The following is a 27,453-nucleotide window of genomic DNA, read 5'->3' on the forward strand; positions in this document are numbered from 1 at the left end:
ACCCATCTTTTTGCAGGGCCCTCTATTCTTGTCCACTATCACCGTCCCTAAGTTTCCAGACCTTGTTCCAATACACCTCTTTCTCTAGGAAGCCTCCCAACCCCTAACTGGAAGGGATGGCCTACTCCGGGTAGAGTGGGTATGGGTGTGTGTGCAGGTGCGCTGTATAGCATCACATACAGTATAGCGTAATCATCAGGATATGACCTACTCCGGGTAGAGTGGGTATGGGTGTCTGTGCAGGTGCGCTGTATAGCATCACATACAGTATAGCGTAATCAGCAGGATGCTCTAGGACCAGCTTGCCCCAGTTCCAAGCCTGGCTTTACTGCGTACTCTCTACGCTCCAGTTTCCTTATCTGTCAGGTGGAAATAACAACATTTCTATGTCAAAAGATTATCTCAGGGTGGAATAATTTCACGGATACATTTAACTCACTCAGAAGAGTGACTGGCCCAAAGCCAGCGTTTAATCAGTCTTAGCCTTTGTTACATGTTGTGGCCCCCGTACACACCCAACTGTAAGCTCAGTCAACTTTGGACTCATCAGAGAGTAGAAGTCAATGTCCTCCCCTTATGGACAGTCACCTCTATGACCTCATACTCTTTCCTCACGCAATTGGTCAACACAAGCTAGAAATACGCTTTCCTTTCACAGGCAACCGTGTAGTAGAGGCAAGAACCTTAAACCATGATTTGGAAAAACTAGATCCTCTTCCTGGCTCCTCCGTCTTAATCCCTGGCTGACCTAGGGCAAGTGCCTTCTCCTTCCAGAACGTCAGTAGTCCCATCTGTGCAATGGGAACGAGCTCCTAGGAGACTCAAAAAGACAGAGGGCTTGGCGGCACTTAGCAAACTGGTGATGCAAACGTGGTTTCCATCTCCCAGTCTGCAAGCCACACCACCCATACTCACTTTCACTTCCGGAAGAAGCATACTCCCCAGACTGGCACACTGGCAGGCCTCCAGTTCAGGGAGCAGGTATATTTTCATTGGCCCCTCCCACTGACTTGATGAATTTATTTTCTCCTCCTCCAGGGACTTTCCTAACTTCCTTCTGTAAATGAAGGAAGGTGCACATGAGCACACTGTATATATAAATATGCTTGGGAAAGCTTTTCTCTTCTTCTCTCCTTCTCTTTTTTTTTTTTCTTAAACCAAACTTGGTTTCTGTTGTAGGCGGTGCATTTCTAGCAGGGTAGGGTGGGGCACAGTGTGCTGTGGAAAGTGGAGTGGGGAGGGCAGGGGGAGGAGTAGGCAGTGATTAATTCACCCACTGTGAGAGCTGGGCTTCTATTTAATGGGGGGGTCTCTCTGCTCTGAAGGAGTTAGAGGCAACTCTAGGACCATCAGGGGCATGGCAGAGGATCTAGGGCCGGGTTTTGGGGAAACAGTCAGTGTCGAAATGCTGCCCGAGGACGGAGGCTGCAGGCCCAAGGCCAGAGCTGGGCTAGCATCCAGGAGCAACAGTGCACGCTGCGCTCTGACCTGCTGCCTCGTGTTGCTCCCTATCCTGGCAGGACTCACCGCCTACCTGCTCGTTGGCCAGCTCCGGGCCCAAGGAGAGGCCTGTGTGTTTCAGGTAAGCAAGACTCCGCAGTGACCTGGGGGATCAGCAGACCCCCCTGGGGCCACCTGGCCGCTATCGCAGCTCTGGACAGAGCTTCTTGGTCCATCATGGTCCCTGCTTCCATATGCAAAGGAAAGGTAGAATGTGAAAGGTGGAGAACTCCAATTTGGTTTTTATTCTCAGTATTTCTGGGGGATGAATTGTGCCTTTTTAGGTTTATATGGAAACAACCACAAGCCACTTATTTTAAATAATTATAATCATAGTGCACTGATAATTTGGGAACATTCATTTTCTCTAAAAAAATGAAAAACTAAAAAAAAAACCTAAATTACAAAACTAATACATAGTCATTGAAAAAAGGTAGAAAACACAGATAAGGAAAAGAAGATAATTATCATTACCCATAACTGCGTAGAGTGACCATTATTAACATTTGGGGATATATAATTTCATACTTTTTAATAAGATGGGATTGTTTTGAGTCTCCTATTATGATTTTGTTTATTGTTAGTAAATTCACAGCAGCATGATGATACAGATGGTTGTATTGTATTCTTATGTATGTAGATGCTGTAACTCAATCAACTCCCCTTTCTTGGGTTTAGAAATATTCTTTTTCGAAGCCCAAGAAAGAATCTCCCACCTGATTATTTATCTCTGGTCTTGGTAGGGGTGGGATGTCAGGAAGCTTAGCCAAAAAAGAATACAGGGTCTAGGGAAAACAATGGTGCAATGGTGGGCAGGTGCTGACAGGTGATGGGGAAAACATAGTTCTAGACTAGGAACTTCAAAAACCTTAAAACCTGAAGAATGTGTCATTCAAGGGATACCCTTTAAAAAAAACCAAAAACAACTCTCCTACATAATCTCTGGTAGGCAATTCAACCTCGGTCCAAAGTATTAAATTCCAGAGGGGAAAACAGGTTTTTCAGTTGGTTTAATTGGAAACCTGTTTTCTAAGCACTGCTGGCAACTTCAAAGCAGAGACCATGAGCAAGCCATGGTTAATGTGTAACTTTCACCACCCATGAGGGTCAGCAAACAGACTGAGATTCAGACAGCAACATGCATGGCCACATGCCATCATTCAGGAAATGTAGAAATATGCAGACAACTGGAAATGCTGTTCATGTTCCAGGAGAATGGGAGGGCACGGGGGTTCAGGCTGTGATGCCTAGACCACCATGGGGCTGGTTCCAACAAAGTCAAACTGCAGCGTGCAGTCAGCATTCTGGACTCAGTCCCTCTTTAGCCAGAAAGAGATGGCTGTTCTTGAATGAGGCATTAAGTGGCTTCCTGTAACCTGAGCTCTCCTGCGTTCTGATGAAAACACTCCCTCTGCCCCAAACGATGTCTGAGATTGCCCATGTTGTGTTGATCTAGAAGTCCATCAGGTGCGATGCCACGGTACAGTGGAGGCCAGTGATGTGCTTAGGAAGAGAGTGTGAGGCACAAGCTGGCGCTGCCCAGGAAGCCCCTCGAGGGAAGGAGCTGCATGCCTGCCCTGTTGCAGGCACTCAAGAGATGCAAAGGCTGGGCTTCCCTGGTGGCGCAGTGGTTGAGAGTCCGCCTGCTGATGCAGGGGACGCGGGTTCGTGCCCCGGTCCAGGAAGATCCCACATGCCGCGGAGCGGCTGGGCCCGTGAGCCATGGCCGCTGAGCCTGCACGTCCGGAGCCTGTGCTCCGCAACGGGAGAGGCCACAACAGTGAGACGCCCACGTACCGGAAAAAAAAAAAAAGAGATGCAAAGGCCAATACCCCATTCTGTCATGGGGACCTTTGGAGCTGTGGTTTGGCCAAGCTATATAACTTAGTCAGAAGAAAAAGAAAGGAAAATGAGGCTAAGGCTGGGGCACATGAAACAAAGGGAGTACTGAAAAGAAACACCTGGCCCATTCAAAGAAGAGATTTAAGTAAGAGTGCTTAAAGAGTTCAAAGAAAGGTCAATTTACTGAGTTGCAGACAGATTAATGAGAACCGCAGGGCCGGAAGCATCCTGGGGTTACCACAGTATGAAGCTCGTCACCACCCCTTGGCCTGAAGAGGCAAATAGAGGAAAAAGTTTTAGAGGAACCCAAGGAGACCTAAAACGTAGGAGAAGGCCTGCCTGGAGGAGCTGAGGGTTGAGTTGAGGAAGGCCATCTGCCAAAGCAGCAGGGAGGGAACAGAAAGCAGCGAGGGAAAACTCTGACCAGTCTGCCCCCAGCCTCTCATCCCCTTGGCCAGACTCAATTGGAAGCCGGGCTCAAAAGAGCCAAGGAGCAAGTGTGCCAGGAGGTCAGTGAGGGCTCAGGGCATAGAGTGGATCCGCAGGGGCTAACAGACAATAACCAGCTCAAAAGAGATGCAACAAGATGGGATTCAAGTGGGAAAACCAGGTCACCGGGACAGCTTGGGGACATAACAATGAAATGTCAGGACTCTTAGTCACCTGAGTTTGACTCCCAGCTCCATAACCTCCAGCTGTGTAAATAAGCACATGGCTTTTTTTTTTTTTTTTTTGGAGTCTGTTTCTCTTTCTACCAAAAAAAGATACTAATATCAGTTCTCTGACAGCACTAACAAGGTATGTGCAGGAGCAGTTTATATGTTGGGAATGTGGGGAGAGCTACAATTACGCAGTAACAGGACTCGACAGCACCATTTGTCACGCAGAGTTCGTCCAAACTTCTCCTCTTAATTGAAGTGACCATCTGTGTTAGGTAATTGGCTTTCTCCAGGGGAAAAACCAACTTCTAATTTCCTTATGGTAGTTTGGCAAATTGGAGCAAGGTGCCCACCTAAATTAAGTACCTGTCTTCCTACAGAAACTGGGAGGTGGGGGCATTACCTCTCCTGGTGTTCACATTTCAGAGAGATGCTCCCAGGTCACGGGGGCAGGGGGGGAAGAAAAGGCCTATCTGTTCTTCAAAAGGATTTAAATACATTTCAAAGCAAGAAGAAAGTACTTACAAGTTTTCTAACCTAAATGCTCTAGGAAAAAGGAAGGGAAAGAAATCTCGTCCCTTATTTTCAACAGGGGGAACTAAGCCTCTTATTTTTCATTTGCACTTGTTCTTATGATCTAGACCCCACAGTTAGTAAGACCTAGATCCAGAACTCAAACTCAGATCTGTCTCCCTCAAAGCCTGGAACATTCCACGAGCTCTGCAAATACAAAGCCCCACTGTGATCTGCCCGCGTGGACTCCCCCAGACTCACCTAGGGGCCAATAGCCACCTTCGCCGCCACCTACACCCGCTTCCCCCGTGTCCCAGCCTTGCTCCCCCCTCCTCTTCACCTCCCGCACGCAGCCCCACAGTCCTCCTCTTCTGCCCACAGCCTTCATGAGATCCATGGAATCTGAGATTGTTTATGGAATGAGGTTTCCATTCCCACAGTGGCCAGGCAAAAGGCAATTCAATCCTAACACAAGAAAAACTGAGAGAGGAGGGCCACACAGACCCTCAGATACATTCACAGGCCTGAAGAGCTGGCTCGGCAGCAGCAGAGGATAAGCTGATGATAATAATGACAATAATAACGACACGATATGAGCTCCCACCTCAGACTCGTAGAGAGCTCTCCCAAACATGATCCCGCGGGATATTCACACCAACCCAGAGATGCAGTAAGACGGTGAGCAGTGGCGTGTGGCAGACGAGGAACTTGGAGAGAGAGCGTCTGCGTGAGCACCCAAGGTCGCAGCGGGGAGGGACGGAGCCAAGTCTCAGTTGGCAAATCCGGTTTCTCTCGGCTTCCCTGTTGCCTCCCTTCCACCTCCTCCCCAACCACAGTCAAGCTCTCGATCAACGAAAATACTTTCCATCTGCCCTTTTTGTGGATGAATGAGGGGATCACCCTCATGTGTTGAGGAGGACAGGAAACAGGAGTATTCTGTGAAACAGGAAATTCTGTAAAGATGGGCCTGGTCTTGATTCTCCACACAGGAGCCAAAATTATTCCTTGGAAGCTTTCACTGCATTGTGTCACCTCTGTGGCTTCATCTTCTACCCCTTTCCCTTCTCTCCTGCCTCTGGCCTTTCAGCCACCCCGGCTTCCCTCAGTTCCCTCAGGACTCCAGTGCTCTCCTGTCCCCAGTCCTCAGCGGGGCGTTCCCTCTGCCAGGGCTGCCCTAAGGGACTTCCTCATTCCATCCTTGTAGCAACCAGAGGAGGCCAGCATCCCTGAGAATCTTTTCTACTCTAATTTAGGAGGGAGTTGAGGCTTGAGAAGAGAAGGCTCAAAAGGACTTGAAAGGAAGAGAGTGAGCAAAGTACAGAAGCTCCCCGAGTTTCAGTCTTCCCATAATACCCACCCTACTGAAGTGCAGTGAGGGTTCTAAGGAATCTCTATAAAGCCCCTCACAAGTGCTTGCAATATGGGCACTAGCTGGGTATTTGTCCCTTTCTTTCCCCTAAGTGGAAAAGCTCTTCACAGATTTATAGAAATTAAGAGATGGAAGTGCCCTTAGTTCCAGGGCCAGCAACTATGACCCATGGGCCAAATCTCACTCACTGCATGTTTTATAAACAAAGTTTTATTGAAACACAGCCACACCCACTTGCTTACGTACTGCCTTGGCTGTTTTCACACTAAACAAAGGAGTTAAGTATTTGTGACAGAGGCCATATGACCTGCAAAGTTAATATTTACTATGTGGCCCTTTACAGGAAAAGTTTGCTGACCCTTGATCTAGTCTAATCTCCTCGTTTTACACTTGAAGAAGCCAAGGATCAGAGAAGGGAAGGAAAAGTTCAGGGTCACAGAGCAGGTGGGGGCAGACCTAGAACTATATACTATTTCTGTGTTGCCTGGCCTCGTTCTACCAGAAAACAGGACCAACTCCTTTCCTGCTGGGTCCCTAGACCAGACTGTGGAAAAGCAACAGCAACTTGTGAGTAATGTTCCAGGATTTTATTAGCAGCAACAAAAACGGTCACCAGGACTGTTAAAAAATATTTTAAACTGGACTCTTCCTTCAGGGGTTGTGTAAGGAAAGATTCAACATGACAAACTTATTATCCAGTAAGTTGCAGAGCAGAAATCAAAATTAGATTTGAGAAGGTTGGGTTAACTGCCTTTAGGTGAAGTGACCATAAATATAGCATCGATTAAATATATCATGGTCCTTTCATGCAATGGAAAATTAAAATGAAGCATCTCTACGTGTAAGGATAGGGAATTTCTTGAAGATGTATATTAAGTGAAAAAATCAAAGTACATTAACAGCATATAGAATGTGAAACACTTCATTTTCTGAAAAAATAATGTACATTAATATATATGAATGTATTTATAAAGGCATAGACTATTTCAGGAAGATGAACAAGGAGTCTGGTAACTCTGTTAGCATCCAGATGGGGAAACTGGGTGGCTGGGTAACAAGGGAAATGGGGACACATTTTTGAACCTATATCCTTTCGTACAAAATGTATATGTTACCTATACAGAAAAATACATATATATATATATATATATATATATATATATATATATAAAAAATATAGAGAGAGCGACACAGTAAAATGTTTTAGGATCTTTAGACTCCTGGAGAATGCTAGATAGATTTGCAACGTGGAAAAACCATGGGTCAAAAGTTCAAACCCAGTTTGATTTCTGGCTTAGCCACTTCTTAGCCATGTTACTTAAGCTTCCTGGCCTCCGTTTTTTAATGTATGAAACAGAGATAATTAGAAATAAAACCCTTAAAGTATCTGGCAGGGGGTGGAGGATTAGCAAGTGTAACAGTTATGTCCTCGGAACTTCCCTGCTCATGGAAATTATGTCAAAGAGAACGAATTCTGCAGCTGCCCTGGAATCTGCTATCACCAGTCCAGGGAGCAGGTTCTGGCACTGGAGGGCTTTTCTTGGCCCCTGATATTTGTGAGCTATCTTCGTGCCTCCTTCTCCACCCTGGTCTTGTACCCTCAACCCATGCTCCAATCCATCCTTTACCGGCTGCACTTGACCATGGCCTGGGCCTTCTTTTGGTCCTTAGTGGCATCCATTGCCTTCAGGACAGGTCCACCGCCCCCGCTCTGGCCCACAGGTCCCCAGAGGCCAGGCCTTTGTCTTCCCCGAGCACTGCTCCAGAACACAGGACTCTATGCTCCAGGCATAACTGAATGCACCACACTGGCTCAGCCCAAGCCCAGCACAGAACGGGGACTCAGCACTGTGCAATGAAGAGTCAGGGATGCCAAGGGAGGCACTGCTTCCCAGGGCTGCACCACTGTCAGTCTCTGCCCTTCCCTCCAAGTCCTACTTCTAGAATCATCTGCACACATTCTCCTCACCTCTCTTTGGTCCCCTCCAATCTCACTTTCGACCCTTCCCGAAAATCCACGCAAGGCTCCTAGTCCTTGTTCCCTGCACCTCCTTTCTCCTACACATTCCCCTGAGAGGCCCTGGTTTCCATCCAGACCAGCAGGACCCCACAGTGAGGCCAGCTCAGGCTTCAGAGGTACACAGATTAGAAGGAAAGCCATGGCCCCACCACATCACAACTGTGGCCTTATAATAATTTATTATATATCAGACTCCATTCTAAGTTTTTTCATATTTAGCGTTTTGAGAAGAGTACATGAGATCATGATATAAAGTTCTTAATGTGAGGTCTGGCATATAACACGTGTACTACATGTTTACCGTTGGTACTTCATGCATCATCTCAGTTAATCCTTGAAACTGCACAATGAAGAAAGTACTACTGTTATCTCCACTTTAAAGAAGATGAATCTCAGGCTTAGAAAATCGAAACCACATGTCCAAAGTCACACAGAGTGTGACACTGGGATTCAAACCCACGTGTATGCTCCTCCTAGCCACTACGCTAGTGTGCCTCTGAGTATAAACCCAGCAAATTATTCACTTGCTGGCGGTGGTCAGGGGGATTTAAAAATGATACCCTAGAAAATACCTTTCACATAGTAAGTGCTCATAAATGCTAGTTCCCTTCCTCCCCTGGGGACACCTAGCTATCCCTGGCATACAGAGGCACTCACTAAGCATTCCCCGGTTGGAGAGAAGGATGGAGAGGTGCACAAGGTACCCGACCTCCCTAAGTCATACTACCTGTCTACAAAATGGGGAGTGTAACACACTTTCTTCATAGCATTTTGCTGAGAATTCTGCAAGGACAAGTCCGGAAAGCTGTTGCCATAAGGTAGATGCTCCACAGACATTACTTCTCTATAGACTCCACATCTGAGCCTTTTATTTCACTCAAGCTATTCCCTCTGTTGGATGAGGATGGTAACGATAAGCCCCTTTGCAAAACACTGAGCACTCAGTGGCTGCCTCTGCTGTAGCCTCAGGGAGCCCTGGCACAGCTGGAGGAGAAGCCCAGCTCACTCCCAAAGTCAGGCCAGGGGCAAAGGACAGAGAATCCAGAGAAGGTGAGGGTGCGCTGTCGAAATGAAATGAAGGGAGGGCAAGCGAGCAGGGAGAGTGAATCCCACACCGCCGCTGCAGCTCCTGGCTGGTGATTCCACGATCCATTCATTCCCCCTTTAAAATCAACACGCACATCGCTCAACCCCAGCTTCCTCATCTAACAGACCACAGGCAGCCCAGCAGCCGCAGCACCGTGGCTGTAAGAGGTCATCTCCCAGCCTGATGTCCTTAATGAGGCCCAGGAGCTGACAGCGGCAACAAGCATGGAGTATGAACGGGTGGAGGGATATCCCATTCCCTAAACTCCTGGAGACTGTGAAACGGCAGGAGTCCAGAAGCAAACTGTGGACTGAGGAGGCCCCTCCTGTTGGGAGAAGCGGGAAGCCATCCAGAGCTCCGAAATGATCTCTGTGCCGCTGGTCATAAAGAGACACACAGGTGGCTTCTGTTTACCACTACAGTGGTGGGACCAAGGGGAAGGTATATGGAACCAAAAATACATACCACAAGGATTGATTGAGCACAAACACAGAAGGAAAATGAATTGGCTATCCACTCTATGCGTCTGGTCTTTCTTAGCCATCACAACAGTCCTGGGAGGAAAGAATCATTGTTTACTGTGTGTGTGGGGGGGCGGGGGGGGGTATGCGGGCCTCTCACTGCTGTGGCCTCTCCCGCCGCGGAGCACAGGCCCCAGACATGCAGGCCCAGCAGCCACGGCCCACGGGCCCAGCTGCTCCACGGCACGTGGGATCCTCCCGGACCGGAGCACGAATCCACATCCCCTGCATTGGCAGGCGGACTCTCAACCACTGCGCCACCAGGGAAGCCCCATTGTTTACTTTTATTGATGAGGAAACTTGAGCCTTACTGAGGTTAAGTGACAACTAGGAAATAATAGAGATGGGATTTCCACATTTGCTGGGCTGCAAACACCACATTCTTTGCTCTGTACCACTCTAAGTGTTGCATGTAAAGACCCGTCCAGTTAAAGACCTAAACGTAAGGCCAGACACTATAAAACTCTTCGATGAAAACACAGGCAAAACACTCTATGACATAAGTCACAGCAAGTTCCTTTTTGACCCACCTCCTAGAGTAACGGAAATAAAAAGAAAAATAAACAAATGGGACCTAATGAAACAAAAGCTTTTGCTCAGCAAAGGAAACCATAAGAAAGACGAAAAGACAACCCTCAGAATGGGAGAAAATATTTGCAAACGAAGCAACTGACAAAGGATTAATCCCCAAAATATACAAGCAGCTCATGCAGCTCAATATCAAAAAACAAACAACCCAATCCAAAATGGGCAGAAGACCTAAATAGACATTTCTCCAAAGAAGACATACAGATCGCCAACAAACACATGAAAGGATGCTCAACATCACTAATCATTAGAGAAATGCACATCAAAACCACAATGAGGTATCACCTCACACCAGTCAGAATGGCCATCATCAAAAAATCTACAAACAATAAATGCTGGAGAGGGTGGGGAGAAAAGGGAACCCTCTTGCACTGTTGGTGGGAATGTAAATTATTACAGCCACTATGGAGAACAGTATGGAGGTTCCTTAAAAAACTAAAAATAGAACTACCATATGACCCAGCAATCCCACTACTGGGCATATACCCTGAGAAAACCATAATTCAAAAAGATACATGTACCACAATGTTCACTGCAGCACTATTTACAATAGCCAAGACATGGAAGCAACCTAAATGTCCATCGACAGACGAATGGATGAAGAAGATGTGGCACATATATACAATGGAATATTATTCAGCCATAAAAAGGAATGAAATTGGGTTATTTGTAGTGAGGTGGATGGACCCAGAGTCTGTCATACAGAGTGAAGTCAGAAGGAAAACAAATACCGTATACTAACACATATATATGGAATCTAAAAAAACGGTACTGATGAACCTAGTGGCAGGGCAGGAATAAAGACAGATGTAGAGAATGGACTTGAGGACATGGGGGTGGGGAGGGAAGCTGGGATGAAGTGAGAGAGTAGCATTGACATAAATACACTACCAAATGTAAAATGGATGGCTAGTGGAAGCTGCTGCATAGCACAGGAAGATCAACTAGATACTTTGTGATGACCTAGAGGGGTGGGATAGGAAGGGTGGGAGGGAGGCTCAAGAGGGAGGGGATATGGGGATATATGTATACATATAGCTGATTCACTTCGTCGTACAGCAGAAACTAATGCAACATTGTAAAGCAATTATACTCCAATAAAGATCTGGGGGAAAAAAACACCACCGTCCAGTGCACCTTAGAGGAGGATGAAATGAAACCACCTTGGAATCAAACACGTCCAGGTTGGATGTATCCTTGTGCAAGTATAAACAGGAAATTGCAAGAGGAAAAGGCAAATGTCTGTGTATTTCTCCTAGAAGTGCTGGGAGGATGTTATGGATCATAAAACGTTTATGCCTTTGCAATTGTGGCATTTATGACGGCAAGAAATAGCTATCTCTTCCTGTTTATGAATATACTAGAGAGTGAGTACAGAATATGGGAGAAAGGCTAAATGGGTCATTAGTTAAAATACGCTCAGGGGATTTTTCTGGGGAAATGCCAATAAGAGAATCTCAAAGACCACATCGCTTCAGGCTCATCCATTATGTAGTCAGCTAACGTTTACGGGGCTCCTGATATGTGCCAGTCTGTACTTGGTCTAAAGGTTTAGCTCCCAGGCCTTTCATGTACTCTTTGCCTTTGGCTTACAAAGACTATTATCAGGTGATAACCTCTTCTGAGAGCAGCTGGAGTACTTACTAGCTGAGAAGCCCACACAAACACCAGAAGGACCTGGCACAGGGAAACCCTCAGCTAGACAGTAGTCTCCTCCTTCCCTCCATCCTTCTTTGTTCCTTGTTGGAAGTATTAGAGAATTCCGAAAATGCTTAAAGTAATAGGTCATGGTTAGTTTGAGTTGGGGTTTACCAATCTATATGCAGCCACCCCCCCCAAAAAAAAGCAAGAAGAAAAAAGGAAATAAAATCAAGTGAGACTGAAAATTCCCTGACCTGTAAGAACTAAGGGGTGAAAAGCACCAGCTTACTTTGCTCGGGCTAATAAATACCAGGGTGGCAGGCAACCCACTCTCCCACTAATATGTATGCCCATCGGCAGACACATCTGCCTTTTCTGGCTCTGATCCTGGCCAACTGTCACGACTCTCAACAAGCATTTCTAGAGCCATGGCTATGCTCCAAACAGAGCCTGATGAAAAACTCTGGAGGCCCCAGTACTAAAAGATTATGGCTACCCACCTCTACATAATCACGTTTTTAAATTGAAACAAAAACTCAAAACTCTGCATGTATTCTAAAATTACAGGGTCTCTTTCCTAGTTTTTTTAATTGTAAAACTCTGGCTACAGTCACTGAAGCTGAATTTGACTCCATCTTCTGCTCTGTTTCCTGCCTGTCTCACTGGTGCCCGAGCATCAGTGTATTTTGCCAACTGGCTAATCCAGTGGGAGTGCCAGGCACTGTCTGAGGTGCTACAAATATAGTGGTGAGCAAGACAGGCAGAATTCTACAGGCAGCTGGAATTCTGCTAGAGAGAGAAAATCAATAGCACACAAATAAGTCATATCACTTGAGGGAGTAATAAATGCTCCGAAGGGGAAATAAAATTGGACCCTGGTTCTCAGCCAGTGATTTGAGAAGGTATGTAAGGGGAAATAAATCACATTCTTCAGGGGTGTTCTTGGACTCCATGTCTATTCAGATTTGGAAGCTAATGTTGCAGTGACCAGCATCTCTCGGGAGCCATCATCTCCTTGGTATCCCAGAATAATCAGAAGTGATGGACATGAGTCAGAGCTGGAAGACAGTAAGCCACTTATTGACTTTTTTTATAAGCAACCATCTCGAGAGCAGGCATTGAGCCAGCTCATATGCATAAACCTTTCCTCAAAGACCTACTAGCTCATCCTCTCAAATCTCCTCTTCATTCATTCCTGCTTCTTATCACAATAATCTTCCTCCCATGACAAACAGAGTGATTATTAAGAGAAACAGCAATGGAAGCCTTTAGATGTTGTTCTTGGAAACAGGGTCCCAGCTGATGTTCTTCGTGGAGACTCTTGGAATGTTGTGTTCTTCAAACCTGCCAACAGGCACTATCTTAGCCTCCAGAAGTTTAGTAGTATTCCGGGTGGGCCACTTAAAACCCACACACATCCATCCATATATGAAAATAAAATGTGTCTAAGTTACAGAAATCCAGCAGAGCAAATAAGGAAATGTGTTCACTCTCAAATTCTTGCTAATGACAATGGGACTCTGAACCAGAAGAAATGCTCCAGACTCTTAGCTGAGGGTCTGCTTAGACAAAAATAAGTAGGATGTTCAAGAAGGTTTCTCAGCAGAGAACTAAATGAAGTAGAAGGTGGCCAACCAAGGCAGCCATTTCCTACACAAGGGGATGCAACCAGGCTCTTCCAAATTTTTTGAGTTCACCTTCAGTTTTCTGCCTTGCCAAAGGATCGAGTTCTTTGTCAGCTCTGTCAATAGCAAGTAAGGAAACAGTCTACAGAATAAGGCCATTTCTAGGCTGCTTCTCCACCTCCCAAGATCATCAAAGTTACTGATGCTGGATAAGCAGTCATGTCGATTGGGTTTAGGTTTTCAAAGACTATGGTACTCATGACCCTATGCTAAAAGCGTATAATATATTCACTTGGCAGCAGAAATTCTTGCAGTTTCCCAACTGCTCCTGTGCTCTGTTGGGCCTCCTAACTCTTGCACAAGCTTTTAGCCTTGTCTGGAATGGTCATTATCTTTATTACCTGGTTAATACCTGTGAGTATTATATACCTGTGAGTATATATAAGATGCAGTTCAGGTGTAATCCCCCCTGATTCTCCCACTTCTGGGCCAGGTTCCTGTTTTCTGGTCTCTGTGTTTCCCGGTCTCTGTGTTTCCCCCACTGTCACAGTGCAGGGAACCACTAGTACTTATCCATCCACCTCAGCGGATGAGGGGCTTGCCTGGAAGTTATAAGGAGCAATGGCTGAGGGCTTGGGATTCTGGAGTCAGTTGACCTGGGTTAAAATCCTGCTCCTCCGCTTTCCAGGTATAAGACACTGGGCAGGTTTCTTAATGTCCTAGGCCTAATTTTCAGTATGAGGATATAAATAGCATCCACCGTGGAGAGCCACTGCCAGGCTGAAGGAGATGAGGCACGTGAAGGGCTTGGCACGGCCCAGCGCCGCTACTCGGTGAATAAACGGTAGCTACACTTACTGCCTTTTTCATGTCCCTTGAATCATTCACCGTGGTCGCCTCTCATGGCTGGAGTACAGAGAACCTGGAGAAGGATAAACAGTAGGTACCAAGACTGGGATGGCAGTTGGCACTTTGAATGCCAACGTAAGTATTCGGGACTGTGTTAAAGGTTATGGGGAGCCATTGAAGGTTTATGAACAGAGACGTGTCTCAAAGGGATGCTTTAGAAAAGCCCTCTGGAGGCAGGCTAAGAGACGGGTTCAAGAAAAGGAGGAACCAGGTGGAGGAAGCTCTGTTAGGAGCCTGTGGGAAGAATCCCGGAGAGCAGCATGCTGAGGCCTGGCGTAGAGGCATGAATGAGAGAAACTCCAAAATAGAAATGACAGCTTGGGTTTGCGGAAGAAGAAAGAAAGAAATTTCAGGCTTGGTAACTGAGGAGAGGCAGTAGTGTTGCCATCAACAGAACTAGGAAGTGGAAAAAAGAGCACTGGAAAGGGGAGAAAGTCAGTTAGGCATTCAAAGACAAGATCTCTGCCTTCAAGAGGCCTTCCAATAGAGGTTAGGTAACATGTCTTGGAGTAAAAAGAGCCTGGTGCTCTGGGCTCTAATAAGATCACTGTTATCACAGGACTGCTCGCAGACCTAGACTCACCAACGACACAGCTGCATCCACACAACCACACATGCGTGTAGAGAATCCATGCACACAACACCAGACCATAGACACACGTAGACACACAGATGCAAAAACACATTGACTCATACCGTCTTCCACTGATGAAGCTGTCTTCTCTCATACTCACATGGACATACAATTTCTCATTCACAAGTACACACACACACACTCACACAAACACACACGAATTTTAAGATGTAAAATGACAAGTGTTCATGGTGACATGAGGATCAGTGGTCTTGGGGACTGTGTAGTTATGAGGATCAAATGAGAAGACTCTGGATTGAGTCAAAATTGTATCAGAGAAGAGAACATTGGAAAATGTAAGAGAGTGATGTCATTCCTAAACTAACAGCTTGGTTTTGCTCCTGAGTTTATACGCAGGTCTTGTGAATGGTGGTTCTTCATTTTCCATGCATTCTTTGCATTGACTCATACATTTTCTTCATCTCAAATCTGGGAGTTATCTATCGCTGGGGTTGTTATTATTCCCATTTTTCAGATGACGACACCAAAACTCAGAGCGGAAGTGTCTTGCTCAAGATTATATTGTTAATAAATGGTGGAACCAGGATTCAAATTCAGGTCTGTCTACCCCCAAATCAGTTACTCTTTTTAACTACCATGTGGTATCTGAAATGGCTCACAAACTAGGGTTGCAAGAATAAAAAAGTCTTCATATATTGCATGGAAACAAGGCAGGATTTTGGAGGTTGATGAGAAAGAGAGCATAGTCATTATTCCTTTTTTGGTATCACTTTTTGCAACAGTTCCAATTTTTAAATTGTGCTGAAGAAAATAAAATAAAGCAAGTGAGGCTATTTGTTCAAATAAAAGAAGCAATGATAAGATGACAGAGTGCCCTAGAATGGAACAGGAAAAGCTCTCAGGACAAAACTTTAAAGTTGAGCTTCAGAGACAAGCATAGGAGAGAGAAAGGTCATTGGGGTGCTGGAAGATGAAAGAAGAGAGCTTGGGTGCAAGATTCCCATCAACTCAATATTCTCATTCCCATTTCCCTTATCTCTGAGTACTGAGGCTGGGTAGCAGCAGCATCTTAAACACGCCCATAACATGGGCAGCTGCATGGGTATGGGGTCAAAAGGACCACAAGATAATATGAACCATATCTTTCTTACCCAATAGACTCCAAGAGGACAGGAGCTTGGACCTTCATATCAGCGATCTTGTAAGTGTGTTCATATTTTATGCCTTTTCTTGTGGGGGACAAGCACATTTCTCATAGTCTGATACATGGGAAGTTAAGAGGCAGGACCCAGAGGAAAAGAGAGGCTCCTCCCCAGTCACTAAGAAGGCAAAATGGTGCCCTGGCCAAGTGCATGGCCTGTGGAGCTGACAGCCTTTAGGCAAATAATTTCACCTTTCTCTGTCTCAGTTTACTCACCAATAAAAGTGGTTATAATAGTACTTACCTCCCAGGGTTAGTGTGGATTAAATTAGTTAATTCCTTTAAAGATATTAGAACAATACCTAGCACATCAAAAGTATGCAATAATTTTTCCTTTTATCATCAATAACATCATCTTTATCACTGTAGTTAGAACACACTTGTCCAGTATAGTCATCTCTGAGAACCAAAAGGAAATGCTGAGGCCTTCTGGAGAACTGATAGGGAAACAGAGGTCCAGAGAGGGAAAGGGATTTGCCAAGGTCATATAGCTACAGAGTAGTCCCCACCTAGTTCTGTTAGGACATCCAGATGGCTCAGTGGATATGGTTAAAGGGACTACGAAGAAGGCAAAAGGCCAACCAGCTCCCACAGAACCAACAGAAGCAAAGGAGAGGCGAGGTGAGCTTTGCTGAACACCAAGCATGTGCCAGGAATCGTTCTGAGCACCCATCATCCATGGAAGGAATTGATGTACCCATGTTAGATACGAGAAAACAGAGTCTCAGACAGGATGGATAACTTGTCCAAAGTCATGGGGCCAAGGTTCATTTGTGTTCAAGATTATTTCTCCTGAGGCTGCCTTGTCCCTGCCCACCCCCAAGAAAGACCTGGACCAAACTGCAGGAGAGGAATGTTTCTCTCCAGCTGCAGGCACCGTGCAGCTCACCAAAGGCTGTCTTCACTCCAATCACCCTCTGACTCATACAAAGCATTTTTCTCCTTTCCTTACAGACGCACCTCCTGGAGCCGGTGGGGATAAGCCAAGGGCACACCTAACAGGTAATTCTTCCGGGTGTGTTTTCCAGGAGACTATGGGCCCTGGGCTTGAGGTTTCTTTCAGTGTTTGCCAAAACTCATTCTTGTAGCTTTAAACTGGAAACCACACCCTTTGGTAACAGACTCCTCCTCTCAGTCAGGGTCTTCAGATGTCTTCCTCTCTCGAAGTGTCCAAAGCCCCATGTTTCTTGGGCATTTTCTTCCAGATTCTATCAGCTCTCTTCCTTATCTACTGTTTCTCTCTTTCATTCTCACACTCAGTCATTCAGAAATGGCTTTCCTCAGATTCAGAGATTCATGTAATTTTGAATCTAGTCAAAGATGAAAGCTCCCCTAAGCCAATTTATTGAGTCCATTCAAGAAGTTATTGGACACTTAGATTCAGGTAGGTATTTCTAAAGAATTTTCATTGATGTAAAGAGATTAAGAGCAATCTCTTAACATCACCGGTTGGCCAGATTCCCAAGTCTAGTGTCGAAATTCCTGACACCTCACATCTGGAGTCACATATACTTCTACGACTCCAGAGAAAAGAGCAAGACAGTGCAGAAATACGTGTTAAAAATCCATTGATACTACATATAAAATAGATAACTAATGAGAACCTACTGTATAGCTCAGGGAACTCTACTCAGTGCTCTGTGGTGACCTAAATGGGAAAGAATCCAACAAAGAGAGGATATATGTATACGTATAGCTGATTCACTTTGCTGTACAGTAGAAACTAACACAATATTGTAAAGCAACCATACTCCAATACAAATTTTAAAATAAATAAATAAACTTTGCTGAATCCATTGAAAAACTAGAAAGTTAAAAAACAAGCATATTCTTCTGAGCTGTAAGAAAACCTGCAACCCAGAAGGGGGATATCCTTGTGGCCCACAACACCTGTCTTAACGTTTGACCAAGAGGGAACTGCGGTGAGTCCTGAGTGAGGATTAGGACCAGGGAGATGCCAGTCACCATCACTTACCACTTGCATCTAAGAATGGGGGTTATTGAACCGGCTGGGCAGGAAAATCCTAGAAACTGAGTATGGAGATGCCAACCCTCTTCCTATTGAATGGGGGGAGTGGAAATGGGGAAAGGAATCTAGGTTCTACTGAGCTTTTAATATGTACCAAGCACTGTGGTAGGCAGTTTACATCCAGGATCTCTTTTAATCTGCGTATCAGCAAAACAGGATGGGGAAACTGAGGCTCAGACAACTAAATTCACTTATCCCAAGTCATAGGACTAGGAGGGTTGAGATCTGAGACTGACTCCAACTGTTTCCATTACAAATACTTCCTACCCAATCTCCTACTTGCTGCTGTGTTGGCCTAATTGCATACCAAGTTAATAGAACTTGCTTTGTCTAGAAAATACATGATTTTTGCTTTTAATCACTGAGATGAATTTGTTAAATCTATTGCATCACCCACAAAGGAGTAGAGACTATAAGAGGTGACTAATAAAAATGCCCTTTACAGATCTTGCAAAGAAGCAACAGAGCTCTCCAGGGGCCACTTAGTACAGGGGCCAGGGGAGACACACACATTCTGAACATGTGTCATAATTGCAAAAGAAGCCATAGTCTAGTCAGCAATGGGAAAGACACTTTAGAAAAATCCAGGAACCAGGTTTTTGGTCAATTACCAGGTGAGAAGTTTGCTGAACACTTACTTAAATATGACCTATCCCAAAACTATGGCCAACGGTGCATAATGGTAATTGCTATGGATTTCAAAAGAGGTTGTAGGAAATTAAAATGTGTTTTAATTTTTTCTGAAAAGTATTAGTTTTATTGCAGGTTATCTTATTTGGTTTGAATCAATGGTGTGATTCTATTCTTTTTTTTCTGCTATAGATATAACCTCACAAAAAGCATTCATTCATATGTTCTATATAACATATACTTGTAAATAATGCAAACATAAAAACATATAAAAATATATAAAATGAAACAGGCTTATTTTTTAATCTGTCAAAATGAAAGATGTTAGTTTATTTGAGGAAAGAAAATAAATATGTATTAACACTGTATCCAGCCACCATGATAAATATGTCCATGTCTCTTTCACTCATTTGATCTTCAGAACAACACTATAAGGGAGCTTTGTCTCCAGTTCACAGACAGGAAAGTGAGACTCAGAGAGAAGAACCTACATGATACAGAGTCGGAAGCCCGGAGCCCCAGTCCCTTTCACTCCACAACTCAATTATATTTTGTCTTACATTTTGGCCCTGTTGATGTGGGAGAAGCATTTACAAAATCTTCTGGATCTCTGGTGTTCTGCAAGCTAATTTTTTATTAATTACTACCTGTGTTTCATGTGGCTTTGGACCATGCATTGGAAGGGAGTAACAAGGAACATGACTCTCTCTCTCTGCAATGCCCTCTGTCTGTAGCAGAGCATTTCTGAAACCAGAAGCCTAACAAAAGTAAATGTAGTTTAGAGGATATTCCTAATTCCACATTAAAAAAAAAAAAATTAACCATCTCTTAATCCTTTCCACAGGTATTATTATCTCCTTTTCCTTTCTTCTTTTTTTCTTATTTGTTTGTTTTTTAAGGAAAGGTACATCAAAAAAGCAAATCTTTGCTTAGTAAAGAAATACTTTAAGCAAAAGGATTATCACAAGGTGGGGAGATAGGGGAGGTGAGGGACTACTGCAGGCAGGAGAACCTCTGACCATAAAGTCTGCAAGTGTCTCAAGAGTTAGGCTAAAAGGGTTTTTCTTTTACAGAGAGGAGGACACAAAGCTGAAATGAACCAGGTGTGGGGAAGTGGGATGAAAGGTTGGCTTGACAGGCTCAGAGAATGTTTTACCCTGAGGCCAGCCTATTTTCAGGAGGCTGATTCAGGTTGAGGGTCAGGTTGAGGGTGGGCCGAAGTTCAGGGGCCTAGAGGAAGGAGAGAAACTTAACTGAAGTTTGGTTAAAAAACATTTTGTTCCGATGAATCAGTGAGGATAAAACAGTCCAGCTAATCACTTATGAAGCAAAGAATGGGAATTGGGAAGGGCTGGTGTCTGGCCTTGGCACAGTTAAACAAGGGAGGTCATCCATCAGTTTTATCTAGGTCACTGGGGAAGAGGAGTTCTTTGTTGTAAGCTGTTTTCCAAAACACAGAGGAGTAAAGAGATTTTTTAACCTTAACTCTTTTCCAGGATCACAGGGCTCAGGAAAAAATTCAAGATTTTCAAATAAGAAAACTCAGGCTCAGAGAGGCAAAGCAATCTGCTTGAGGTCACCTACCTAAGATGCTACTCTCTGAACAGATGTGTATGTCCACTCACACATCCTCTACTCATTCCTCCTCAAGGAACTTGCTAGCTGTTGGTTTTATCCAATCTCTTTACTCTTTGAAAATGATTTAAGACTCTTTTTAGCAAATTCCACAGGTTCTGACACAAGCAAATGAAACCTCCCTCTTGTCTTTGCAGTTGTGAGACAAACTCCCACGCAGTCCTTGAAAAATCAGTTCCCAGCTCTGCATTGGGAACATGAACTTGGCTTGGCCTTCACCAAGAACCGGATGAACTACACCAACAAATTTCTGGTGATCCCAGAGTCAGGAGACTACTTTGTTTACTCCCAGGTCACATTCCGAGGGACCACATCCGAGTGTGGTGAAATCAGCCAAGGGAGCCGACTAAACAAGCCAGACTCCATCATCGTGGTCATCACCAAGGTAACGGACAGCTACCCTGAGCCGACCCAGCTCCTAATGGGGACCAAGTCAGTGTGTGAAATAGGCAGCAACTGGTTCCAACCCATCTACCTAGGGGCCATGTTCTTCCTGAATGAAGGGGACAAGCTCATGGTGAACGTCAGTGACATCTCTTTGGTGGATTACACAAAAGAAGACAAAACCTTCTTCGGAGCCTTCTTGCTATAGTGGCAAGGCAGATGTCGTTGTGTGAAGGTCCTCTGCCTCTTAGCTCCTAATTTTCCTCATTCATATGTAATTATAACTAGAAGGTTTTTTTGGAACATCCATAGAGACAGTGGTTAAGCCATGAAATTTAGGGGCCCTAAGTTCACACTTTATGTGCCTTACTGATGAGAATACTAATTGGAAAAAGGCATAAGAGAACAGACCTATTATCATGGTTTCTTGGAAGAGTGGTGAGTTTCTAAACATTAAAACACTGATCACCAGATGAACGGAACATTTCCACGCCTTCCTACTACACATTTGTCACCAGAGGGCCCAGATACTGTTCAATTTTATTATGAAGCATTTGCTTCGGTTCAGGAACCTTGAAAACAAAACCTAATGCCCTAGAAAACAGTGTAAACCCTTGAGAGGCAAAATCCTACGTCAGTTCCTCTAAACACATACTTTAATGCCTTGCCTACAAAAATGAAAAGAGAGCTGATATTTCTCATAAATGTTCTCAAAAAAAGAAACTGATTTTCACGCCATCTATGGCAAGTGAGAAAAACTACCTTTCTCTTTACTATGTACACATGCATCAAAACAAGCAAGTGTGAGTTCCACATGTGTATGTCGAAATACATATAACAATAGCATCTATTCAGAACAGTGTTCTTGAGCGCCTTTTATGTGTGTGCTACCTTAACCCAAAAGACACTATGAAGACTTGAGACAGACTCTACCCAAATGTACATGAATACACTAGATGGCTTCTGGTCAAATATCGCTCTACATATTCCAAGGACTAATTCTAAGTTCTAACAAATCAGACACTGTTACAGAAGATTTCTGAAGCTCTCCTGACTATGTAATATAACCAGCTGATTAGGTCACTCAAAAAACTTGAAGACAGAGTTCTAGCTAACAGACCAATTATATAACAAACTTGACTGATGCCAAGAGACAATGGATTTATTCCCTGGGGGGGAAATATCAGTCACCACATCTGGAGATGTTAACCGAGATCTGCTCTGAGGTTTGATTCACAACTTTCTATGCAGAGCGTTATATGGGTATTTTTCTCTTAAAATATTCAAAGGGATTTAAATGTGGAATTGGCTAATCAGCCCAGCCAAGGCATCTTTCCTGAAGAAGAGGCTGAACATTGAGAAGGTCCTTCCATTGCTTCAATGAGTTCATATCCTCTAATCCGTATGAGTTTTCTGCACTCATATGTCAAGGGTTGGAGAGGCATTTCTGCTCTCTTAGCCTCTGTTGACTTGTCTGTAAAGGAGGAATCCACCAATCTGTTTCCCAGGATCAAATGAGCTCATGGGGATGAAACATGCTAACTTCAAGCATTCTGTGAAGTCTGAGAGCATGTCAGTGTGACATGCGGAGTGATCTCCAGCACCTTGGTCTCTATAATAAATGTTCCCTATTGTGAGAGACCTCACAGGTTGGTCTGAAAGCAAATTTGGCAATGACATCACTCTTACTTACTCTTTTCACCAGGAGACTACAGCGGCAGAGACATGCATTATGGGGTTCCTGAACATGATGACTGGTGTAGCAGTACTTGATCAATATCTGTTGAGTTATAATTAAATAAAAATTAACTTCTAATTTCTGAGTTGGGAGGTTAAGGTTCTAAAGCCCTCAGCTTCTCAAAACAGCACAGGCCCAGCATGAGCACAGAGCAGGGCACGGTCACCTCCACCTGGTTCAGAAGTGACTTCACAAGGGGAGTGAAGCCTGAGTGACTCCTGAAAGGAGGTGGGCAGGCAGCAGATGGCCTCAGGGAAAGGGCATCTCAGACAGACTAATTACCCTTTACTTAAAGCAGAAAGGAAAGGTTCCTCAGTAACTACAAACTCAGCTTGATGAGAGAATGTTTCCTCAACCAACTCCTAGAACAATATTTATTGTTAAATCAGGAATGCTTTATCAATGACTCCAGTCTGGCTCCAAGATCAGAACTAACACCCTATTAGGGAAAGAAAATGCTCTGCCTGCACCTCCATGAGCACACCCAGCAACCTGGGATATGGCAAAGGATCTGCATGCATAGAAGAGTCCAGAGTCCCCTCCACTGAAAGGAACCCCTATACCAAGGGCCCTCAAACCTTCCCTCTCTTCCACAGGGAATCTGGTGAATTTGGAAGTTTATCCAACAAATAGGAATTTCCTACTATCCTAGGAGACTTGAGGCTTTGGAAAAATCCCTGCCACACATTTGTTTTGCTCCTGTCATAAGCTTGTTTATTGAAGATTGTATTGTGCTCAAGTCTTCACTGCTGAATCTGTTAAATTCTCTCTGATATTTCTTTTACTGTTCAGATAGGCCCAGCCAGACATTCCTAGTGGAACTCAAGTCAGAACTTCTGTTTCCTAGGCATTATGTCCATAGCAAAACTTAGCATACTAGTTGGGAGAGTGAGGTGGGAGAATGCTTTTTAAGAATGTGATGGTCCCCTAAAAGGAGTAAATGGGGTGCACCCAAAGATTTGGAAGGGAAAAAGGAGCATGCTTATGCACTTTAGAAAATAGTTAATTTAGGGAGAAAATGTTTTACCGATTCCACGTCTCTGAAAAGGCGGAATTCAAATCAATTCCACAAACACTTACTGAGTACCTACTTGCCCTGGGGATACAAAGGTAAATTATTTTAGTCTCAGACATATTCGTTCTGACTGCTTAGCACCTCCACTGTCTGCAGATCCTTTATTACTCTGGTTGTATTGGCTAATTAGTTAGCTAACTTTAGACACATGGATATTTTCTCATTACGAAAATGGGTGACATTGATGAAGGATGAGCATTAACAAAATGACTTGTGTTTACTCTAAGTGCTTTTTTAAATAGCTATTCAAGGATAGTTCTCCATAAATAAAAGGGGGGAAAATAAAGGTACTTTCTGTGCTAAAATCCATTATTTAAGCCACATGTAGAGAAAGGTTTATTATCTCCTGGACTAGAGTTTGGCCATCAACACCCATGAAAATATTAGAACTTTATGGATAACCCAGATGTTTTGAAAAGCCTGTGTTTCTCAGCCAATACAGAAGCCATGATCAAAATGCATGGGGTCACTAGTATTTTGACCCTGGTTTAGATCTATTTGGAACAAAATTGCTTAAGCTACTAAAATTCCTAGCTTTTTTTGACTAACATACTGTAGAATGTGAAAAAGTACACTTTCACATCCAGAAAGGTGTCTGGTTCAGTTCAATAACTAGGCATGCCAGAGCCCTTGCCTCTATTTCAGTCTAGGCTATGTCATCCCAGAGGAAATTCCACCTCTGCGATCGTCAATAACCCCTCTGGCTTATAAAAGTTCAACTAGCTCACTGTGGACACGGCAGGTCTGTTACCAAGTTTCTCTCGCAAGGTATTTTCCCAAGTCCTCTCCCTGTCGTGTTTCCATGATTGTGACACTGGGGATTAATTCTTCAGCACAGGACTCTTTACACGTTACACCTTGCAAAACACATGCAGAAGCCACTCGCCTCAAGACTTCTTACTCTCCCAAGACCCAGAGTCCTGGAAGTATTCTGCCATTTTTAGGAGAAATTTTTTAAACAATGTACCGCTGTCCTGGATATTAAGAGCTATTGCATCACACTGACAGCTGGGCCTGGGAAGAATTCAGTGGACTGTTAACCCCTGAATGCTTTTGCTCCAGCAGTGAGAGTGAGGGTCAGAGTAGTCGCATCTATGCCCTGCTCCACTCTGTTAACCATATTTACAACTTTCCAAGCTCTGAGACACATTTACCCCTGCCATCCATTCCATCACCCATTTTAAGAAGAAAATACCATACCAGCTCAGACAGGACTTACTTGTTCAGGACCACACAATGAGTTAATGGTGATCTAGAGCTAGGATACTGTTCCCCTGAATCATAATCCTAGGCTCACCCAATTACCCTCTGCTCTTATTAAATAGTAATTAATAACAACTGGAGGAGAAATTGGAGAAAGACATGAGAAATATTATCAAATATCTATGGGGTGACGTAGAAAGGGGGAAGAAATTTCTCCCGTGTCTCCCTAGAGGAAAAAGCTAGGGCTACTAAGTTGAAGTTACAGGGTTACCATTTCTGGCTTGATATCCAAATGAACTTTCCACCCCAAAATAGAATGTCCCCAGATAGTGATTGCTCAGTCCCAGGAGACATTCAAGCAAAGGGCTCATCTCAAGGCTTTTGTAGAAACCATTCCTTCATTGAGGTGAGAGAAAGGATTGAGCCAAAGGATTTCTGAGGTCTTTTCCAAATCTTTGATTACACGGTCATTTTTCAATTGACTTCTGTGTGTTCTATTTGATCATTAAGAACCTGACAGGTCTTGTCAAGAGTTCTGGACTTCTAGCTTAGAAGTGGTTGCCATTTCCCACTTGTTCAGAGATTGTCCAACACAGTGACTCTGAGATGTTGACCAATAGAGCACATCATGGAATTTTAGAGCTGACGGGATCTGCAGAGCTTATCTGCTCCAAGTTACATCATTTTAAGGATGAAGGAAGCAAGGCTCAGAAAGGTGATGAAAATGGCCCAATGCCAGACAGTAGCTAGTACCAGTGTGAGGCCAGAATGCATATCTCCTGACACCCAGCCCAGCAATCTTTCCATGTCATCCACGACTCAGTTATTTTCTTGAGCATATGTCACATGGCAGCACTTACCTAGATGCTGGAGAGCCAAGGCAAGAGGGAGTATGACAGGCAAGTCCCACTACCATGTTGCATATGCGTTCAGGAGGAAGGAGACACACAATATTGAGTAAATAAAGTAGCTGAACTTAATCAGATGACTTTATTTGTAAAGTCATTAAAATATGTAACTTCCCCCCTTTTGTTTCAGGGGTGAAAAGATTAAACAAGTATAGGTGTTTATGTGGTTTTAATGATAAGCCCCATGTGCTTCTACTGATTTTATGTTTTATGTTAAAACATCACAAACCCAAGGTAAATTGCATATTGTATGTTGTTGGATATGTATTTAACAGATATAAGTGCCCCGTCTTCCAGCACTACTGTATGGATTCCAATCACTGTGAATGAAATGTTGTATGTGTGTAAAGTATTTAATAGATGTAACTTAATAAATTGGCATTGAAAGCTGCAGAATTTTAATAATTAGATCAATTCTTTTGTCCATCTGTTCATTTATTTTTCTTTCTAGATTAAGGTCTAAGGACAACCTCTTGGGGTTTTAAAATGCCTCTAGTTCTCCATGTATTTGAATTCAAAATGGCAACTGATTTTCACAGGTCATAATAAATCCTATGACAAACTGACTATGAAACCCCACAGGTTGCGCCACTCTGGTCAGATGAGGGAAAGGAAGAGAAGGAGGGAATATACTTAGTTCCTTTTATGAATTAGGAGACTCTGTGGTTAAGTGGCTTAAACTCACAGCAAACAACCCTAAAAAAAGAGAAAGAAAGGCCAGAGAGAGTCATATTAGTACTTGATGGAGCCAGAATTTGGACCCAGGTCTCTCTGACACTATACATGCTGCCACTCATGAAATGGCAATCAGCAAGAATTAAAAGGGTTCAACTCATCCATCTCTTTCCACTTCCCAGAGCAATAGTTAGTCACCATTGATGCTCAGCCAATAATAGGGTGGGACCATATTAAATTGCCATTTCTGTGGGTCAAAAAGGGTCACATTGAAATTTCATTTGTTTCCAGCTAATAGCTGTAGGTAAAATGAGACATGGATTAAGGGAGAAGAGGATAACGCTCTCCTCCAAAAACTCAGTCTCAAAATTTCCCCTCCCAGTGGGAAATCTAAGCATGTAGTAGTGTCCTTCTGAAATTCAGTTCTCACTTTTAGCTTGTACCCAACTCCTGGGAGTGATGAGAACAAAACATTTTTTACCCTTATGTAAAGAAATGAATTATTTGCCCTGAATTTATTAAAAGCCAAATGTCTACAAAAGTCATAATGCCAGTTCTCCAGATGAAAAAGATTGTTCTCCTAATGCAGCTACCAAACACAACTTTTGCACTCAGTTCTCAGAGACTCTTCATCCCTAGCAACCTTACATCAAGGAGACAAAACTGACCAACTGTTGGATAGTCTGACTATCTTTATTTACCATCCCTGTTCACATTGCTTCCACTCACCCACATGTACACACCAAAGTAATAGTAATAATAATAACAATGCTCCAGGGTGGAATTGTAGAAAACACAGTGGATTGGAGTCAACAGATCTTCATTCCAGGCCCAGGTCTGCCAGCTGGCAAATTCTGAGGCCTTGGGCCAACCACTTCATTCCTATGAATCTCAACGTCCTCCTGTGAGAATCATGAGTAGCAGTGGATAAAGTGAGCTAAAGCCCCTTCCGTTTGTAGTTTAGAAACTGGTCTCAATATTCTATGCTTATAATGCTTGACTTTCAAACGAGCTTCCCTTTTTCAGTGTGTGGGGGTAGAGGAGAGGGTTTCTGCAAGGGAAAGCAAAATTCCCCATGTACTGTACACTTCATGTACCTTACACTT

The 27,453-nt window shown here is 43.9% G+C and overlaps 1 protein-coding gene and 1 long non-coding RNA gene across 4 annotated transcripts in view; one reads left to right on the forward strand and one right to left on the reverse strand.

The window, feature by feature from the left end:
• The window catches only part of LOC113619775 (uncharacterized), a 187,672-nt gene extending 180,743 nt beyond the window's left edge, over positions 1 to 6,929 (reverse strand). Inside the window, exon 1 of the long non-coding RNA XR_003432525.1 lies at positions 5,119 to 6,929. This is a non-coding gene — a long non-coding RNA (uncharacterized LOC113619775). The remainder of the gene's footprint in view (positions 1 to 5,118) is intronic.
• Positions 958 to 26,080, forward strand: TNFSF15 (TNF superfamily member 15). Of its 3 annotated transcripts, XM_027105089.1 has the most exons (5): positions 958 to 1,582; positions 16,028 to 16,070; positions 17,025 to 17,072; positions 20,502 to 20,749; positions 22,454 to 26,080. In XM_027105089.1, exons 1-5 carry the CDS (start codon positions 1,301 to 1,303, stop codon positions 22,544 to 22,546), a joined length of 714 nt encoding a protein of 237 aa, XP_026960890.1. In that variant the 5' UTR covers positions 958 to 1,300; the 3' UTR covers positions 22,547 to 26,080. The 3 variants fall into 3 exon arrangements, with proteins under 3 accessions (XP_026960890.1, XP_026960887.1, XP_026960888.1); XM_027105086.1 differs by having other exon boundaries at positions 961 to 1,582; positions 20,502 to 26,080; XM_027105087.1 differs by lacking the exon at positions 958 to 1,582 and adding an exon at positions 12,816 to 15,466 and having other exon boundaries at positions 20,502 to 26,080.
• The last annotated feature ends 1,373 nt before the right edge of the window (positions 26,081 to 27,453 follow it).

Source organism: Aethalodelphis obliquidens, unplaced genomic scaffold (genome assembly GCF_003676395.1).
Source record: "Aethalodelphis obliquidens isolate GAN/ISIS:26980383/991018 unplaced genomic scaffold, ASM367639v1 scaffold7, whole genome shotgun sequence".
NCBI lineage: Eukaryota > Metazoa > Chordata > Mammalia > Artiodactyla > Delphinidae > Aethalodelphis > Aethalodelphis obliquidens.

Bases quoted from the DNA above. Each gene is read 5' to 3' on its own strand.
- TNFSF15 (XM_027105086.1), top strand. From the start codon at position 1,301: ATGGGGGGGTCTCTCTGCTCTGAAGGAGTTAGAGGCAACTCTAGGACC. The intron at 16,071-17,024 runs GTAAGTGTGTTC...CTTTCCTTACAG, and splicing joins ACCTTCATATCAGCGATCTT to ACGCACCTCCTGGAGCCGGT. The intron at 17,073-20,501 runs GTAATTCTTCCG...TTGTCTTTGCAG, and splicing joins GCCAAGGGCACACCTAACAG to TTGTGAGACAAACTCCCACG.